Source organism: Falco punctatus (assembly GCF_963210335.1).
Source record: "Falco punctatus genome assembly, chromosome: 1".
Classification (NCBI taxonomy): domain Eukaryota; kingdom Metazoa; phylum Chordata; class Aves; order Falconiformes; family Falconidae; genus Falco; species Falco punctatus.
In genome coordinates, this window is record NC_137580.1 from 111,059,411 (window position 1) to 111,079,700 (window position 20,290).

General features: G+C 53.0%; 1 protein-coding gene across 2 annotated transcripts; it reads left to right on the plus strand.

Annotated features, from left to right (window-relative positions):
- Positions 1–7,670: 7,670 nt before the first annotated feature.
- LHX1 (LIM homeobox 1) lies at positions 7,671–19,442 on the plus strand (the record flags this gene model as incomplete). Of its 2 annotated transcripts, XM_080383952.1 has the most annotated exons (5): positions 7,671–7,840; positions 9,004–9,230; positions 9,458–9,735; positions 10,243–10,408; positions 10,902–19,442. In XM_080383952.1, 5 exons carry the CDS (start codon positions 7,671–7,673, stop codon positions 11,279–11,281), a joined length of 1,221 nt encoding a protein of 406 aa, XP_080240078.1. In that variant the 3' UTR covers positions 11,282–19,442. The 2 variants fall into 2 exon arrangements, with proteins under 2 accessions (XP_080240078.1, XP_080240077.1); XM_080383951.1 differs by having other exon boundaries at positions 7,750–9,230.
- Between the last annotated feature and the right edge of the window lie 848 nt (positions 19,443–20,290).

The following is a 20,290-nucleotide window of genomic DNA, read 5'->3' on the forward strand; positions in this document are numbered from 1 at the left end:
GTGCAGTGGTGACCCTATAGAAATCAGATGCTCAATTAGTAGCTCAGGTGTCACAAGCAGTGCAGTGCTGCACAGTGCTAACAAGCCCTATCTGGACCGTGCCAACAACCTCTTTAATTGCATCCCCACTTGCAGTGCCGGGGCGTGTGAGCACTTTGAGCCATGGGCTCCCATGCAGCATCCACCTTTTACCTGGCTCTGGCCCACCTGGCCCAGGCAGACCAAATGTTGTGCTGAGCTGCAGACACGCATCAGCCCAGAACTTTGTTGGGCTCAGACTGCGTAAACCCAGCTGCTTCCATTTGTGTGTGTACGATAAAGCAGGGAAAAAGAAAGGCACGCTGGCCAGAGCCTCCTCATCCTGTCAGAAGTCTTAAAATAGAAGCCTATATAAATAGGGTGTGACATGGGATATTATATAGTAATGTGGTATCAAATTATGGAATCTATATATAGAAGATTAACCAGAGGTCAGAACTAAGCAGACAGATATAAAAACAGCCAGGAGCTGTGAATTCATTTTCACAGATGGTGAAAGAAGTTTGTGGTGCTGTGGTACCTGGTCCAGGTGATGCTCTTTTATCATCCCAAACCGAGATGTGCTCCTGCATCTGCAGCAGGTAGGCAGAGGGCAGTGCTGGTTTCCCACTGGTGCAGGCGTATCATCCCTATATTTTATTGGGATAGCCCTATTTGTTTTGGTGTCAATTATTTTTCTCAAATGCTCTGCATGATGGTGATGTCAGACACCAAAAGCTGACATTTTGATGATGACAAAAAAAAACATTTACAGTGGGAACCTTCTTCTCCAGCTTGCAGAGGACAAGTAACACAGCCGCCTGTTTCCTCTGCGTATGGGAAGCCAGTGACAGTGTTAGGTAGAGGAAAGTGCGTGCAGTTACTCCTTTCTAAGCAGGAAGATACGTTCCTGTTGGGTAGGAAGGTACTGTCCACCCTCAGAAACACAAGAACCAAAGAATTTGCCCGGAGTCACACAGCAGGTCAGTGGCAGGAGCAGGGGGGAAGGTCTGGACACTCTCTTCGCTCTGCCGCTGCCAACAGACCCACTGCCTCTGCACAAAACCACGGTACGTGTGAGATAGGTGGATGAGATTGACTCTCACTCCCAGGGAAGTTCAGCGACTGTGAAATTAGTAAATTACACAGGCCCATAGAACTTAGAAAAACAATATAATCCTGGGGGTACTGAAATAATTAATTTGCTAATCAACTACACCTTGCTTTTTTTTAATTTGCAAATAGCGCTCCATTTTGTTTCCCCATTTCAGCCACCTCCGGACGAGCAGCGTTCCAGGCAGCCAAGCCAGGGCCGAGCGCTGCAGGATGGGGCTGCGGGCACTGGGGGGAAGCTGCCTTCACACCGCAGTGACCCCAGCAAGTGCTGGGCCCTGCTTTTTTTTTTTAGGGGGGGTGCTTGCTGTGCTCTGGATCCGGTCCCTCGATCCAGCCACCAACTGGCGAGGGGAGAGCAGGAGCTGCAGGGCTCCTGCAGATGTTTTGTGCTGGTTTGTCTCCTGGTCTCACTGCGCCGTTGTTTGCTTTAAATCATTTCAAATGCAGAGGTTGTCAGACAAGACAATTAACATGGGGAAGGGGGAAAGTATTACCATCCATTATTTGCCATAACATGAATTTAAGCCAGGAAGTCAAATGATAAAATATGTGGTGAAAAGTGTTGGTGGTGGGAGTGCCTAAATGAGTAATAGCCTTGGGCTTCTGAGCCTTGAACTTAACGTGCTAAGTAAATCCCCGAGGTCAAAAAGTATGAAAATTGTTGCAGCTTGGGGAGATATATTTTAACTTTGCAAAAAGGTCCTCGCAGATGCGCGGCTGGGCTCGGTGCAGCGGCGATGCGGAGCAGCGTGCCGTGCCGTGCCGTGCCTGCTGCCGGAGCGAGCCGCCGGGCTTGGACCGACGGGGGGGGGGCGGGGGGCGGGCGGGTTGGAGGAATAAATAAATAAATAAATAAAATCAGTTGAGGTGAGGAGGGGGCTGGGGGGCAGCGGGGGGCGCGCACAGGCCTTTTGGCGAGGCGGGAACGCTCCGTGCGCCGGGAGCGGCTCCGGTGGGTCCCCAGCGCCGGCGGGACGGGACAACCGGCCGGCAGCTTCCCTCACCCCCAACCGAGCCGGCCCGGGGGTCCCCGCTCCGCCGCGCCTGCCCGCCGCACTCCAGGTCTTCCCCTTTAAAACTCTTTTTCTCCCGATCGCGCTGACCATGCGGCTGGATTTATGGAGAGAGATGTTTTAGCAGAAATCCCCCCGAGTCTCCCATCAGCCCTAAATCCCCAGCCTGCTCTCCCTGGGAGACCTCATGACACAGAGCATGCCAAAACAGCTTCGTTTTGCCTATGCATTAGCAATCTATTTTACCTTTTTGACATCTCTCACACATAAAACCGTAAGAGAGAAATAAAATATCTGTCTCTGGGCGAAAATAAAGCTTTGCCTCCCTCCTGATCTATAGGATATAAAATAAAGCCATGGCTTTGATAGTGGCTTTTCCTTATACTGGCGTTGCTTTTGCACACACGGAGACAATGAAGATGGATGAGCCGGGATCGGTGCATCCTCCTGGGGTTTGTTTCACCCTCTTTTTTTATGGTCTCCCCCCGCCCCCACCACCTCTTTACTTTTCTTTCTTTTCTCTTTTATTCGTCTTTTATCTGCCCTTTCTCTCTTTAACAACGTGAAGAATCCCGTTCAGCTGTCACACACCCGGGCTCCCTGCCGGGCTCGGCCCGGGCCCGGCCCGGAGCCCCCCCGCCGGGACCCGCTGCCGAGACCCTCTGCCGGGCCCCCCCCCGGCCCCGCCGGTCCCCCCCGCCTCCCCCCCCCCCCCGGCTCTGCCGGCAGTGCTCCGTCAAACGCAGGGACGCACACCTCGGATTTGTAATTATTTATTAACTATATTTCCCATAAACAATGCATGAGCTTGGAGTGTAAGCGACAACATTTAGCGACGTGGAAGGAAACCCGGGAGGGCTAATCGGGGGGGGGGGGGGGGCGCGGAAAATAAATAAGAAAATGAGGCGAGCGGAGCCGGGCGGGACGTGGTGCGGGGCCGCCCGGCCGTGTTTACCATCAGCATCGACCCGAGCGTGGCAGGATAAACCGGGACCCTCCAATACATAATTTAAAGATTTTTTTTTATTATTTTTTTCCCAAGCTCCTTTAAAACAAACCTGGCGCGTACCGATGGATCCTGTCCAGCACCGGGTTTATTGCGCGGGGATGTTCTACAGGCTTAATTACATCTTAACTTCAATATTTGTTTAGTGCATTAGCCGCATATATATTTAATCAGGCGGAGGCGCTCTTCCTGCGGGGGAAAGTTTCGGAAGGGGGGTGGGGGGGGGGTGTGACCCCCGTCCTCTACACGGGCGGCCCCCCGCCCTGCTGCCTGGCACGGCGGGGGCTGCTCCCGAGGGAAGCACCGGCCGGGGTGCGGGGGCTCAGTCGGGGTGCGGGGGCTCGGAGCGGGGCCGAGGTCTGCAGCCCCCCCCGTCGGGGATGCTGCCGGCCACGGCAGCGGTTCCGCCAGTCGCTCAAAGCCGGGCAGCATCACCGATCCCGGGTGCGGTCGTTGTGAAAGGTTCAGGAGGGAGAAATAAAATCAAATTTAAACCAAACCAAAACAAGCAGAAAAGAAAAGAAACAAAACCAAAAACCCCACCCAAACGCGAGGAAGGAGGGAGCGCGGCTCGGCAGTGGCCGTACCCGGCGGGGAGGGAAGTTTCTTCCCCGGCTTCGCTGGGGGCTGGAGCGCCTGGGGAGGGGGCGGCCCGGCCCGGCGGTGGTCCCCGCGGCTCGGCCCGCAGCCCGCCCGGCCGGCTCCGGTGTTTGTACAGCACTAGTGCCCCGTAAAGGAGAGAGAAATCCCATTACCGAGCGCAACGGTGTAGAAAGGCTGATGATAAACAGGGTGATGTTTAACTAAAAAGACGGGAACGACACCAATAAAATGCAAATTCAAACTCGCCTGAAAGGGACATTTTTTCCCCCTTCTGTTTTAGTTTTAAAATAAATTCGAGGTGGATTTTTTGATTGTTTGGTTTGGTTTGGTTTTTTGGGGTTTTTTTTACTCTTTCAATTTCCTTCTTTTTCAGCACGGGGGCCGGATGGCGGTGCTGGGCTCCGGCCCTGCCGGGGTGCGGGCCTCGGCCGCGGGGGCGGGGGGCTGGGACCCGGCCGGCCACGGACCTGGGCGAATTGCAAAATACGATGAAAAAACAAAACAGAAAAAATACGCGAAGCAGACGCGCGGCCCTGGGAGGGGGCGCCGGCGGACCGGGTGCTGCGGTGCTGGCCGCCCCCGCGGCCTGGGGGGTTGTTCCCCGTCCCCTCGGGCTCCGCGGAGCGCCCCACACCGGGACACTGTCCCGCGGGGCGGGGGGCCCTGGGAGGCCCCCCTCGGCCCAGTTTTTTCTCTTGGGAGCCCGCTGCGCAAACAGCGCTGGTATTTTCGCCTTTCAAACCGCCTCTGAGTCGGGGTCTCCCGGCCGGCGGGGGGGCGAGGCGGACCCAGCACACCCCACGGTGTCCCCCCCCCCCGGGATCTGCGCTCTGCCACCCCGCAGCACCGTTCGAGGGTGGGGGGTTGCGTGCCGGGGCGGACAGGGAGCCCCGCCGTAAATCCGCCGGTACCCCGGGCCGTCGGGCCCCGCTCCCCCGCGCTGTGCCAGGGCCGGGGGAGGGTGCAGGGGGCACAGCGGTCTGTGCCCGCCTCGGAGACCCCGGGCCTTGCGTGCAGCCCGGGAGGGGGCAGGGGATAACCAGCTGCTTTCGCTAACGCCTGGGAAAGGGGGGGGGGGGGGAATTCTCTGTGAAAAACTGGTGCTTGATGGACATAAGATGCTCATCTCCTTCCCCTCATTCATCCCCACCAACACATGTCACTTGGGGGCCCGCAGTCAAAGGGAAGAGGTCCCCTGACGGCAGCCTGCAGCTGTCGCCTTCCCGGGTGGAGGAGCGGGGCCGCCCGCGCCGCCCCGGCCCCTCCGCTCCGCATGAGAAGCGGCCCATGTGTGGGGGCACCGGCGGGCGGGGGGTGCCCGGGGCTCTATTGATCCCCGCAACCGGCGGCGAAGCAAACCAACAGCTGGGCAGGGACGCGGCGAGCGCTGCGCGCCCCGGTGCGCGGCCCCGACGGGGCGGTGATGACCGGCTCCGGCGCGGGGGCCGCAGGGAGACCTGGCGTGGGGCAAGGGGGGCAAAATCGCAGCCCTGGGAGCTTTTAAACACCGAGGCGATGCTCCGGCCCGGGGACAGCCCCCCGAAGTGCCTCGCAGGCTCTCCCAAGCTCCGTGCTCCCCGTCGGCGGGCAGGGCGCAGAGCCGCAGCTCCAGCACCGGAGGGGGGGTTACTGCCTTCATTTTCCTTTTTATTTTCCAGTTTCTCCCTCCCCCGCTTTTTTTTTTTTTTTCTTTCCCCCTCCCCTCAAGAACGAGGAAAACGGAGGGGACCGAGAGCGCGGACGGTGAGCGCGGGGAGGCGGGGGATGCTGCGGGGCGGACGCGCAGCCGTGTGTAACCCCCGGGCGCGCTCAGGCCGTTTCATCCGCCGTTCGCCCCCAATGCCCCCAATGCCCCGCCAGCGGATCCATCGGTCCGCGGAGGGGCGGGGGGGGGGGGGGGCTCCGCTGCGGAGGGGCCCGCAGGGGCCCGACCCGCGACTGCCGGGGGTGACACCTCCCGGCGCGGCAGCTCCCGCTGGGCAGCAAAGCGCGAAGGAAAGAGAAATCACGTCCCTCCTAACCGCCCCGGCGACCGACCGAGCCCCTGGAAAGTAAAAGCAAATTAATTTTTATTAAAAAAAAATTGGAGAAAAATTTTTTTTGAAAAGTACATCAGCGGCGGCGGTGCCCATCGGCCCCAGACGGGCGCTGCGAGCGCCGGCAACGGAATCACCGCGAACTTACCGGCGCCTTCGCTCTGCCCGCGGCGGCCGTGTGGCACCGGGGCCCGCCGCCCCCTCCCCAGAACGCGGCCCCTCCCGGGCACGTCGGAGCGCCTCGGGCTGCGGCCGCGGCCCCGCCGCATCTCTCCTCCCGGGAAAGGCGAGCCGTCGCGGGTGTTTCCTCGGCGAAGCGCCTGGCGGGGGGCTCCGCGCCCCCCATCCTCGGGCTCCGCCGTTTAACGATGGGGGAAACCCCGCGAAACCGGGAACTCGTTTGATGCCGCTTCCCAGCGCGCCGCTTCCGCTGGCCAGTGACGGGAACCGGCCGGTGAATCCCTATAACGGCTGCGGAACCCTACAGGGAGGGTGGGCAGACCCCGACGAGCGGCCCCGTTGTCCCCCCCGCTCCGCGCCGGCCCGCGCACCGACACACCTACCCGCTGCAGCACGCTCCCGGGCCTCCGAGCAGGACGCGCCTCGGCCGGGCCCGAGCGGCAGCGGGCCGTCCGTCTGTCCGTCGGCCGTCCGGTCCCTCCACCGTGCGGTGCGGTGCGGGCCGGGTGCGGGCGGAGGCGGCCGGCGGCGCCCCGGCGGCTCTATAAAGGGGCGCGGACGCCCCGTCCGGCGGCGGCGCGGCGGGCGCGGGGGGGGGGGGCGGCGGCGGCGGCGGCGATTGGCCGGGGCGGGCGGTGACGTGTGCGCGCGGTGCATAAGGCTGCGGCCGCGGGGCTGCCGGGAACATGCAGTGCGCCCTGCGCTGCCGGGACGGCGCGGGCAGCGCCGCTCTCTGCCCTGCCCTGCCCTGCCCTGCCCTCGGCGCCCGGCACGGCCCGGCCCGCCGCCGCGGGAGCCCGCGGATCAAAAGCCGGCAGCGCCGGGCGATGCCGCGCCGGCTCGGCGGGGACGTGGCCGGCCGCCGCGGGTAGCGCGCAGGGTGGTGCGCGGGGGTAGGTAGGAGCCGGGCGCGACGGTACCGCCGAGACGTCGAGGGAGAGAGTGGGAGAGGAGAGAGGACGGAGCGAGGAGCTGCGGAGCTGCCCCCGCCCCCCCACCCCGCGTAAGGACGGCGGCCCGCTCCGCGGCGCGTAGGGCTATGCCGCCGCGGCAGCAGCCCGAGCCCTTCTGACCGCTGCCGGCTCTCCATGTCTCCTTTTGTTATTTTTTTTTTCTCCTTTGATTTCTCTTTGGGAAAAGCACTTTGACTCCTGACTGCTCTACCTCAGACCTGAGAAAAACTCATCACGCTCGCTTTTTGGCGTTGGTTTTCTTGTTGCTGTTGTTTTTTTGTTGCTGTTTTTTTTTTTTTTTAATAACTGTTGGGGTTTTTTAATTTTTATGAGCGCCGATCTTTATAGTCGTTGTTGTTTTATTGTTACTATTATTATTATTATCATTGTCGCTGTCGTGGTTGGTAGCGGCCGGGATTCTGCGGTTGTGTCGAAGCGCTGGTCTCCTCGGGCAGTGGGTGGTTTCTCCTGTGTATCCCTCCTAGGACACTCGAACGAAGATTTCTCTTACTTCCTTTCTTTTTTTCCTCCTTCACTTCTCCAAGGCTTTTAAAACAAACACACAAAAAAAGCAAACCTACGCTGGTGTTGTCGTCTTTTTAAAAAATTTTGTCGTTTATTTTTTCCTTTTTTTGTTTTTGATTTTTTTATTGTTTGTTTGTTTGTTTTCGGTTTTGTTTTTTTTTTTTTTTTGCCTGACATCTGGGAAACCAATACCCCCCACTCTCAGAAATAACCAAAGACAATGGTTCACTGTGCAGGCTGCAAAAGGCCAATCTTGGACCGGTTTTTGTTGAATGTACTGGACAGGGCTTGGCATGTGAAGTGTGTTCAGTGCTGTGAATGTAAATGCAATTTGACAGAGAAATGCTTTTCGCGAGAAGGCAAGCTTTACTGCAAAAACGACTTCTTTCGGTAAGTACCGGACCCCCTGCCCGGAGCCGTAGCTCCTTTGCATCCATTTTTTATCTCCTTTTTTTTATTATTTTTGTTTGGTTTTGGGTTTTTTCCTCCTTGCTCAGCGTGACCCGCAAACGCCTCTTCCCTCCCCGTGAGCACGCAAACCCCCCGCACCCGCCAGTGTTCCCCCCGGTGATGTCCCTGGGCAGACCCGGGAAGGGCCCCCCCAGGCGCCCCGTCGGGGCCCGCAGGGCGAGGCCGGGCCGTTCCCCGCGGCCACCGGCCGAGCTCGACTTCCCCGAAGTTGCCTCCGAACTATCGACCGGCGGAGCGGGAGAGGTGCGGGCCGGGCCGGGCCCGGTGCGGCGCAGCTTGGCGGCTCCGTGGGCCCGGCGCCTCCCCTCAAACCGAGCCGAGGCCGCCCTGGGGGGCAGCGACCCCCGGCCGGTGAGCTGATGGAGAGGGGAAGCGGGTACTGGTGCTCGCTCGCCGCCACATCCCCCCGCGCATCCCGGCGGGCCGCGGCGCCCGGATAACCCCCGGGCTCGGAGCGGCCGCCCGCGCCCCCCGGCCCGCTCCCACCCCGGCCATCGCGGCAAAGGGCGGCTCCGGGCCGGTGACCGCAGCCCTGCCTGCCCGGCCCCGCCGTGCACCGGCACACCGCATCGCCGGCCAGTGCCCCTGGGCCCGGCTGCCGGCAGCCCCCCGGCCCCCGCCGCTGCCCCCAGGGGCTCAGCCCCCCGGGCCAGCCGCTGCCCCCCGGTGCGGTGCGGGTCCGTCGCTGCTCGGCCCTCGGCGCCCGGGCCGAGCCCGCACCGGCGGCTCCTGCAGGTAGTGCGTGGCCGTGCCCGGTTAATAACACAGAATAATTTCTGCTTAATGTTTATTAGAGTGTCGTTAATCAATGTGTCGGGGCGCAGAGGGGAAACCCTGGATAACGCACCCCCGGTGTTTAATGAATTCCTCAGCACTTCATCCTCTGCTCACATCGGGTGCTTTTTTTTTTTTTTTTTTTTTTTTTTTTTAAAAAAACATCATTTCAAGCACTGGCTCGCCAGGAGGAGCGGACGCGCTGGCCGAGCCGAGCATCCCTGGGCGGGCGCGGGGCCGGGGGCGCCCGGCGGGACCCCGCGGCGGGGGTGGGCGCTGCTGACCCGCTCCCCGGCCTCTCCCCGCAGGTGTTTCGGGACCAAGTGCGCGGGCTGTGCCCAAGGCATCTCCCCCAGCGACCTGGTCCGCAGGGCGCGGAGCAAAGTGTTCCACTTGAACTGTTTTACGTGTATGATGTGTAACAAGCAACTCTCAACCGGCGAGGAGCTCTACATCATAGACGAAAACAAGTTTGTCTGCAAAGAAGATTACCTAAATAACAGCAATACTGCCAAAGAAAACAGCCTGCATTCAGGTGAGGGAGCGCGGCCGGGGTGGTGCGGGGCAGGGATGTGCCAAGCCCCGGCTTCGCCGCCGGGTGGGAGCTGGTCCTCTCCCCTTTTCCTTCTCTCTTCTCTCTCCTCTCCCTTCCCCCTCTTCCTCCTCCTCCTCTCCCTTCTGCTCTCCCCTGGTGGTACCGCAGCCCATCCCGCGCGGTCGGTGCCCCCCAGCCTAAGCCTGACCCGGACTGCTCTCGCCCAGCCACCACCGGCAGTGACCCCAGCCTGTCCCCGGACTCCCAAGACCCCTCCCAAGACGACGCCAAGGACTCGGAAAGCGCCAACGTCTCCGACAAGGAGACTGGCAGCAACGAGAACGACGACCAGAACCTGGGGGCCAAGCGGCGGGGCCCCCGCACCACCATCAAGGCCAAGCAGCTAGAGACTCTGAAGGCCGCCTTCGCGGCCACCCCCAAGCCCACCCGGCACATCAGGGAGCAGCTGGCGCAGGAGACCGGCCTCAACATGCGGGTCATCCAGGTACCGCCGCACCCCGGGGTGCTGGGCCGGGCGCGCAGCCCCCGCACCCCGCCCGGGGGGTCCTCGCAGTCGTGTTAACGGCACCGGCCGGCGGCGGGGGCCGAGCTGCGGGTTTCCTTTGGAGAGTCCCGAGGAAGCCGGGAATGGTATCGGAGTTAATAACCAGAAATGTGAGGGGTTAATGGATAAATAAGAATGACAATGCGCTGGAATTATTAAAAGGTTTATAAACCCGCAGCGCTGGGGGTAATGGGGGGTTAAAGGACCATTAAAGACGAGGTTAGATTGGAGAGTCTCAGTGTGAGGGTAATTAGAAGTAATCTTGTCAGGGTAATAAGAATTAACTCAATCATTCTTGACCCGCAGCCGGCGAGCTGTGGGGAGCGCGCGGCCGCTGTCACGCGTGGGCCCGGCCCCGCTCGACACACGCGGGGGGGGGGGGGGGAATGGGGACGGGGACCCTGTGACCCGGCCCCCCGTGACCCGCGCCTGTCCCCGCCCGGCCAGGTCTGGTTCCAGAACCGGCGCTCCAAGGAGCGGCGCATGAAGCAGCTGAGCGCGCTGGGCGCCCGGCGGCACGCCTTCTTCCGCAGCCCGCGCAGGATGCGGCCGCTGGTGGACCGGCTGGAGCCCGGGGAGCTCATCCCCAACGGACCCTTCTCCTTCTACGGAGGTGGGTAACGCGGCCCCCCGCCTCTCCGCCGTCCGCGGGTACCGCGCCTTGCGATGCCGGGAACCCCGCCCGTTCCCCGCACCCGGCCCCGGCAGGTCTCTTCCCTGCCTCGGCCCTGCACCGGGGAGTGCATCATCCCCCCCCGGTTTGCGCCGGGGCCTGTTCCCCTCCCCCCGGCTTGCGCCGGGGGCTGCTCCCCACCGGGGTCTGTTCCCCCTCCTCTCAGCTTGCACCGGGGGCTGCTCCCCACCGGGGGCACCCAGGCCTCTCCGCAGCCTGGGCCAGTGCGTGGGGGTGCTGCCGCTGTGGGCCAGGGCTCTGCTGGGGGGGAACCGCCGGAGACCCGCCAAGGCATGTTCCCCGGTGGGTTCAGCAAGCTGGGGGTGGCACCGAGGTGGGCAGGGGTCCTGCCATGTGAGCGCACTCTTGTGTCTTTCCCACTCAGTGGCTCTGCCTGCGTGTTACCTTCCCTCTGTCTCTCCTTGTCCACCAGATTACCAGAGCGAGTATTATGGCCCTGGAAGCAATTATGATTTCTTCCCGCAAGGACCTCCTTCATCTCAAGCTCAGACACCCGTGGATCTCCCTTTCGTGCCCTCCTCGGGGCCGTCAGGCACTCCCCTGGGGGCCATGGACCACCCTCTGCCCGGACATCACCCCTCCAGTGAGGCCCAGCGCTTCACTGACATCATGTCGCACCCCCCAGGAGACTCGCCCAGCCCCGAACCCAACCTGCCCGGGTCCTTGCACTCCATGTCCGCCGAAGTTTTTGGCCCCAGCCCTCCATTTTCTTCGATATCCGTCAACGGTGGTGCTAACTATGGCAATCACTTGTCACATCCACCAGAAATGAATGAAGCAGCTGTGTGGTAGCTTTAAAACAAACTGGGTCTAAGTAAGTGATGATCATCTAGTCTGCTTATTGTTATGGTGTACAGAAATGAATAAATATAACATCTCTCCTGCCCTAAGACAATATTACCTTGGGAACGAACTGAATCCAAAGCGCTCCAAGGCAAGCTTTGCTCTAGACCAGGACAATCTCCATGTTATGGTTGTATCAGACAAGCAAGGGGACTTTTTTGTACCGTTGACAAAGAAACTGGTGAAGCTGTACAGTAAAGTGCTGCCATACCGTAGGATGGCGTAAGTTTGATTACCCTGTTGGATGTCATCCTAAGAGCCACAATCCTTAGAAACTTCTCATTTAAAAAAAAATATAAATTAATAATTGAATGAAGGAAAGGTCAAAGAAAAGGGGGAAAAAAGCTTCAAGAACTCTAGCATTCCCGGTTAAGGATGGTTCTGGCATTATGAATTTGTTTATTAATTTTTGTCTCTCAGAAAGTTCGACAACAAGAAACTCTTTTTAGCTTCAGCCATTTCAGCCTGCTGACTATCAGGTGGGACAACTTTCTTTTTCCTTTGTTTTTGTTTTGTTTTCCAAAATAGCAAATACTAAATGTTAAGCCCTCAGCACCAACTCTTCTACCTTCACAAAGCTACACGTACAAAACCTCCTCATCATAGCAAAGGTCACCACCCAGACCTCTAACGAAAATGACTTGAAAAAAAAAAAGAAAAGCAAGCATACAAAAAGTATTCTACCTTCACAGAGAGAGAAAAGCTAAACAAAAAGACTCTATTGAACTAAAAACAGTCAACTGTTTACGTCTAATGTTAAATTCAGGAGTTCAATGTTTTACTAATAAATCCTGTTTTAGAACCTCTTGTTCAAAAGCAAAATATTTTGAGCAACCAACCAAAATAGTTCATTTTCTTTTCTGTAGATGTTATAACAGATTGCAGGGCTTGTGGTTCACTGTGCTAGTTTGTAAAAGGTGTTGTTTACAGAAGGCAAAGAAAAAAAACCCCACGAAACCCAGACAGTTGCCAAATAAAGTAAATATATAGCACAAATACTGTAAGGTGCTTTGCACCAGCAACCCAAGAAGGTGTTTAAAAAGTGTTACAAGGTTTTAAAAAAAAAAAAAAAAAAAGCAAACATCTTTGCTAATTTTTAGTCCTGTTGAACATTCATGGAATTGTTAATATGACTTATATAGACCCACACAGGTTTTATTTTTGTGTCTTTAAAATAAAAGTCCAAAATATTTAAATTTTATGGTCAAATATGCAGTCAACAGCTGCTACTTTTTTCTTTATATATTAAATTTCTCATATGTCTTTTATTGTTCTAATAAACCTAAGCTTGTGTGACCTCCAGTGCATATTAGACCATTCACTGTATGAAAGAAAACATGTTGGATAAAATTTGTGCGTTTTTAATAAAATTAGAAAATCTGATGTTTAGATAACTTGTGTTTCATTTGATGTTTTAAGCAATTTTAAATTGATTCTCTTGAGTAAAATAGCCCTGAGAAAGAATGATCCACTCTGCTGATAATCCTGTATAGCTCTTTGGCTTTGGTAGAAGTCTAAATCCCGGTGTCGGTGCAGATAGCAGTCAGTGGCAGCTTCTTTCCATCTGCAGACTCAGTTGTTGAAGTACAAATAATATGTTATGCTGTACATTAAATTTCAGAATTGGAGATTAATCAAATTGTTAAGTATATTAACTTATTCTTGGTTGGAGCTAAGAGAAAACATTCAAGATGCTTTTTTTATGCATAAACAAAAATGTATTGTAAATGTAAAAAAACTTGCAAAGATACATTTTTTTAATCGATCCATTTTCAGTTACATTAATTCTCCAAAGGTAATTTTTTTTTTTTTTCCTGATTGGATGGTTTTGAGCACAGCATAACCTCAATGTCATGAAAGTAATTTTAATCCTTTTTTAGAGCTGATACAAAGTCAATTGTTTAATAGTGTTTGGCATATACAAAGTTCTCTAAAGGGCAGCGGGGGAAAATTGTTTTGCTTTGCACTAGATACATGCTAATTTTCTTGGAGAAAAATGAAACAAAAGAAGAAATCCTGGAACCTTATGAAATGACTGATTTAATGTTTTAACTATAAATCATTGCAGAATCCCAAATACTCGGTTCTTCAAAAGCAAAAGTCTTACTGATTCTGGGAGAACTTTGACCTGTGTTAGAAACAAAGAATTAGGTTCGGTTCTGAAAAGTCACTGATTTAAATGTTTTCCACCTGCTGAGCTATAAGAATGGGATGAACTATAATTGCATTATTTTCCTTCATCTCTCAACTAATCGTGACTCTGGCTGGCTTCTTTTTTATTTTATGTAGACACAAAAATTTACGCTAAAACTTAGACTTCTACATTCCCAGCGATTCAATTATTTATCTCTTTGGACTGAGGGGAAAAAAAAAAATCAAAATGCTTTAAAGTTGTATGATTTGTAATTTTCAATGGTGATTTTTTTTATTTTGTTCACAACCTAGTTTCTATGCCCAGCAGAGGGGCCACCTAGATGAAGCAATAGTTCACTTTAAACACAAAATGTCTTATATAATAATATAAAGATAAAAACTATCTGCAAGGGATCTGTTAGTGTTTCTAAAAAAAAAATTCATGCTTTATTAAATACAGGGGAGACTTCTTAAACTCATGGACTCTGTGTCTAACTCATTTATTTGTCTTTTGTATTACTGCTCTGTTTTGTTGCTCCATTTTGCATTTATATGAGCAAAGTAATGGGTGATCTATTTATTACAAACTTTTACTTATCTGGGCAAGTACTATGGATAAATACTGCTGTTTGCGCTTCTGGTCTGTGCTGCTGCTTTATTGTTGAATCAATTATTTTAAGTGGGAATTTCACCAAATAGGCTTATTTTGTAGAAAACATGTCTGCCACGCGGTTTTTCTTTTTTATATATATTTTTCTTTCTTTTCTTTTCTTTTCTTTTTTTTTCTTTTTTTTTTTTTGCAACAAGGTACTTGTACAGAGTGCTCTGTGTTAATTTAGGCAGCGATGTGATACGGTTCAGTTTAGGTCAGTGGCTTGGAAAAGGGAGGGAGGAGAGCCTGTGGGTTTTCCGAAGCTCCTGTCCCCTCTGTAGGGGTTTTGCCCATCTTTGGGGGCGGGGGGGCGAGCCCAGGAGCCGTTCCCATGCTTAAGGCTGAGCTTGTCCTTCAGTGCTTCCCGGGATCTGCTCTGGAGGCCCCAGCGCTTTGCAGATTTGAATTCTGTGCTCTTCAGAGCAAGCTCGGTGTTTCTGAAGACCCTAATCCAGCAACAATTGCACAGTCAAAACTGCCTTTGAAATCATTGTCACGTTGGGTTCTTGTAAGTCCTTGTTTACAAGAGCGTTTCCATTGACTTTGGCGCCGTTCCTTGGGTGAATAGGGGCTGCGGGAGGGGGGCCTGGAAAACCCGCGCGGATGGGGCTGCCGAGCTCGGGTGGGCAATGTAGGGATGCGCAATGTCATTTCCAACGCGGTTTTAAAGTGATTACTCTCTTTTGATCTCTCCTTCCTGGGCTGCAGCGGGTGGCAGTGACCTTCACCGGGGTGCTGTGCCCCAGCAGAAGGTGCAGCCCGCACCAGCCCCCTCCTGCTGTCCCTGTGGGACACGAGTGGGCTTTAACCATGCGAGGCTGAGGACTTGTGCAAACTCTGCGTGTGAGGCCGTTTGCTAGGAAAAAGGCACAAGGCAAATACTGTAAGTACTATTCCTCCCAGCTAAGCTAGACGAAGGAAATGTTTTGAAGGACGGTGAGTTCCCAGTGTTCAAACAGCTTGGCGTTTGGCCCAAGGGGGTTGCACGCTGGGTGCCCCCGCCGTGATGCTCCTCTCTGCCCTATCCCTTCGTCTCCAGCCACTGCTGGTCCCTGTTCACTCAGGCCTTTGCTTGGGGAACGGTAGGGCATCCGCAAAGATCTGCATCCCAGGAGTAAGAACGTACTTAAATTACGATTTGTAGACAAATGATGTATGTTATTTTAATATGTGTATGTGTACCCAGATGCTGAGTGACGGGTACACGATACAAATCTATAAATAAATATAACTCAGAAATTTCTATCCGTGGTGATCTACGTGCTTTTGCCATCCTAGGAAGCGGCAGGTACTGCAGTGGCCTCTCAGGAGCGATTCCTTTGGCCATAGTCTGGGGTTTTTTTCCTGAGCAAGAATGTTGCATTTAAGCTTTGCATGTTCTTACAATATTAAACAGAAGCCTTTGCAGTCTCCCTTTCTGTTACTACTCCTAGTAGATAGATTCACATATATTAAGATTAAACAATTGATACATATCCTTAAATGCTGCTGAGGCTGTTGAGCTGGGAACAGGGAATTGCGATGCTGGAGCTGGTTCTGGAAGGTCTTTTCTTTGTGTCTGCTGTGGCACTGGGGTGCTCAGCATTCCTCATACCATCAGAATATCCACAAAGTTATACATGAAATTAACGGGACCCTTAAAAATATTTGTTTATTATAAATCCTTCTGGGATTGCTATCTTCTGCTTCTTTTTCAGTGGTATTTGTGGTGCTTTTAGCTATAGAGCATGGGGTCATGCTTAGAAAGAGGAGTTTGTTGTCTGGAGAGTTTTTCATTCTTTAAATGCAGAATTGTGATGCAGACATTGAAGAGTAAACGCGGCCTTACGGTTAGCTGCCTTCAGATGGCTGGCTGTCCCTGGCGTTGCTGTAAGTGGAACAGTAAGGGTGCTACTCTGAGGGCGACTGATTCTCCTGCAGTGTTGTCACCCCTCATGTGTGGGATCACGGAATGATGCACGTAGCTGGTTTTGTTTTGCATATCACAGTCCAGTTCCCAGAGAATCCCCTTGGCCGCCTGCATGAGGCTCCTGGGGACCAGGGGCACAAGTGGTCACTCCTGACTCTTCTGTTCCAGGCTGCCTTCAAATTCAGGAGCAGCTCTGCTTTGACGGCACTTGGTGCACTCTTTAGAGAGCGTTTTTGGCAACTGTAAGAATTAATTATTTTTTTCCCCCTGATTGGCTTTAATACAAGCTTGCTTCCTGCAGAATCTGAACCTTCCCAGAGGCTGACGGTCTCTCACGTGGTTTGGAATGAAATACTTAGCTCTGCTCGTCGAGGAAGCCCAAGTTTGCAGGACAGGTCTAGCGTGATTTTGTTGAAAGGTCTCTACGGCGTGAGAATCGTCATGCAGCACAGACTGTAAACGTGAGCTGAAACATACCACCACCCCCCCTCCACCCCAACTCCTAGAGAGCTGGAGCGAGCCGCGTGCCGAGGTGTTGCGGGGAATTGCTGGGAGCGATGCTTACGGCAGGTGCTGCCTTGCGTGGTGCTGGTGCTCAGCATTTCGAGAACGGCTGGGTGCCCGCGTGGCTGTGTGCACGACAGTGCACACGGGGAGGGCTTGTCTTGTGGATGAAGAATAGATTACTTTTTTTCTTTGCCTAAAAAAGGTTTTCTTCTAGTTTTTAAATTGTCTCTAGGTGGCCTTTAAAATTCTTATCTGCTGGAAGCATCTGTAGGCTGTGCATCTATTCAGACACATGATATTCATTATATGTTTTGATGTAAGAACCGTTAAGGGTTGGTTAAATCTTTAAAACAATTGTGGATTTTGAACGAGTGATGGGTTAGGGCTGCCAGAAATATTCAATTAAATAAAAACACAGGAGAAAAATAGTAATAAATATTTATAAGGAGAGTGGTTTTTTAGGTACATAATCAAAAATTCCTGTTACGTAATTTATTTAGTGGATAGGTTTAATGTATGCTCTTTGCTGCTGCTCCCCAATTTTTTCCTGTTCCTTTTTCTCTTTTTCTCTGACAAATTGTGTTGCTGATTTAAAAAGAAAATCTTAAATGAAATAGCATGGCTGAAATGAAAAAAAAGGCTGGTTTGGAAAATTACATTTGCTAGCCAAAGTGTTGGAAAGATAAGCTCAGCTCCGGCTCATAGCTATTTTTGGACGGCATGCAGTCCTCTGTATATGGGTCAAATTCTGCCGTTGATAATGCAATTCAATTAAATTCAGCAGACGCGACTCTGGCGCGTGTAATTCCCGTGGATCTGTATGGGAATCCCGTCGCAGATCGGTGCCTGCAGCCCACCTCATTCCTACTGCTCTGCTGGCCAAGGTAGGGACCCGGCGCCAGGTGCCGCTGAACACAGGTTACACGGAGGAGCAGGGAATTACTCGGTGGTGGTGTCTGAATGGCTTTACATTTCCAACACGTTTCTTTATTTATATATTTAAGTAAAGAAATGCTCTGAAAAATGGATTCGTATTAATAACCTGTAATTACACAGACACACAAAGACGATACGGTCTTTCACTGCCAAAGCTACCATCTAATCTGACAATTTCCTAAACGATGACAAGCTCCACAAATACACAGCAGCAAAAGAAGCTGAGTGCGAAAAATTAAAAGTGCGGGGTTTTTTTGTTTTTTTTTTTTTTTGTACTACAGGCTATTGAAAATTCACTTGTTTACCTGTTCTGTGTTTAGGCTGTTATTTCCATTTTAGCAAACAAGCATGTAAAGAAAAAGTAAAATTAAGAAGGAAAATGCCAAAGCAATGATGTCAGTTAGTTTGATGGCTTCTGCTTATAGTTTATAAACAGGCAGAGGGTTTTACAGAATGTACCGCGATACATAGAAAGGCTTTCATGATCGTCTCAAATTAAAATGTATTGATATATTTTTTTGTACAAATATTCCCCTACATGATTATGAGTCCAGACCATGGCAGCATGGTTTGAGGGCATGTGAACTAGAAATTAAAACTGAGCCTGAGAGCCTGATTTAATTACCCTGCTAAGTGAAAGGCAAGAGAGAGAGAATAAAGAGCAAAGAAGGAGCCTCTGTTGGTGACATATTTTAACAATCCATTACTTCCGTATGCTGCATTTTCTGTTTGATGTTGGTGTATATGGACTGGCTCTCCTTATAAAAAATTTTGAATTAACAGCTCCTGCAGCTGTTTGAGTGCCCATCAGCAGTGCTGGGGCAACCTGAGCAAGCCCCAGCATGCGGGTCCCCCTTGCTCGTGCAGGGGAGGGGGCTGGCTGTGCAGGTCGGGGCGCAGCCTGCCACTGCCCCTCACCCCTGTTCTGTGCCGATGCTGGCGATGGGTGCAGGACAGAAAAGAAACGGGTTTATAAGCTCTGCCAGAAGCCCTCGAGTTTCCAGCTGTACGTTTTTGAATTTTAATGCATTGCTGGATTTGGGATTTATACTGAACTGTTGTCCCGCTTGTCTCAGTGGGTGAAATCCTCATCCCACTGGCATGAGTGGCAAAAACGCAGTCGACCTCAAGAAGCCCTTTTTTTTGCACACTGAAGGACTAATGCGACTCACTCTGTATTTTTTATTAATTATATTGGTTATGTTTTATTTAACCATCACTAAAAGCCTCTCTCCCTTTATTAGCAGGGCTATTTACTTTTGTTAGGTTAGAAAACATCCCTTTTTCACTCTGTAAGAACGCAGGGGCTTGAAAATGCAATTACGCGGGGAGGGGGTGGGGTGGTGTCTCGGCACTAGTTCTTTGGTTAGGTGAGCAGTTAGTTACTCCTAAGTAAACGTTCAGGTAAGCACTTGTTTCTGCTACTTAATTTTCTACAGATTTATTTCTTCAGGCTCCTCCTTTTGTTTATACTGGCATCTTTTACTCTGGAAACAAAATACCTACAAGCTCCAAGAAAAAAAAAGAAAACTAGAAGCCAAGCCAGGAAAGACACACTGTACACATCTCCTGTTTTATAAGCTTTGTGTTTTTATAAAGCCATGCCTTAGTAAAAAAAATAAATAACAGTGCTTAATTTCACATTGCTGGAGCAATGGCAAACCCACATAATATATAATGCAGAACATTATAGCTGTCAATCAGACCGTGGTAACATAAATACAAACTACAAAAATAAAGTTGAAATAGGATTGAAATACTTAACAGCATAAAATCCAAGGGTTGGTTTCCCATGAGAAGGTGCATTTTCAGTAAACATTGTTTTTTCTATAAATTGAACTGTATATTGTCTTTGCAGTACATGGTATCACACAGTTGGATTGGGAGAATTGTGGGGTGCGTGGGAAGTGGGGGAGATGTTGGGGTTTTTCTCCTGGTCCCTCCGTCGCTGGTGGGCCGCAGTGAGGGGCTGCTGGCGGGCCGCAGTGAGGGGCTGCTGGCGGCGATGGTAATTAATGATATTCCTCTGCCCTCTGTAGGAAAGCTGCCTGCACTGAACACTGCTGCGCCGCTGCCTGGCCCGCACCTCCCTGCCTTCTAATTAGAAATCATGTCCGGATTAATTTTTCTAGCATTTCAACAGCAGATGAGGAGTGGGGAAGAGCCTCGGTGTTGAGAAGGGGGTGGGCGAGCTGCCTGTGGCGCGCATCCCCAGCCGGGCTCAGGCCGGCACCCAGCTCACGTTCACAGGTGGCTGCCGGCACAGACCTGGGCACGGGGGGTGCAAAGCCCAGATCCTGGGGGGCAGGGTGACCCCTGGGGCGGTGCATGGGGGGTCTCAAGTGCAGACCCACCCCTGCAGCTCCGATTCGTGATGCTGCCTGGGGTCCCGGCTCCCCTGTCACAAACACGCGCCAGCCCCCATTGCTGTTCCCGCTGCCAGCCCCGACCGTGTGTTCCAGGGCCGCCTCGTCCCGCTAAGGGCCAGGAGAAGCCGCCTGGCAGATCCCGGAGAACCTTCTGGTCACTGCTCCGACCCGGCCGCTGCTGCTCCCAACCCCCGGCTGGCAGAAGTGCCCCAGGAGCTTTGGGTGCTGGTATGGACTCATCCAGGTTGGTGTAATGCTGGCGTAGGATCCACCTGGTGTAACTAACCCTGGTGTAAGGATCCACCTGGTGTAACTAACCCTGGTGTAAAGATCCACCTGGTGTAAAGATCCACCTGGTGTAACTAACTGTGGTGTAAAGATCCACCTGGTGTAACTAACCCTGCTGTAAGTATCCACCTGGTATAACTAACCCTGGTGTAGGATCCACCGGG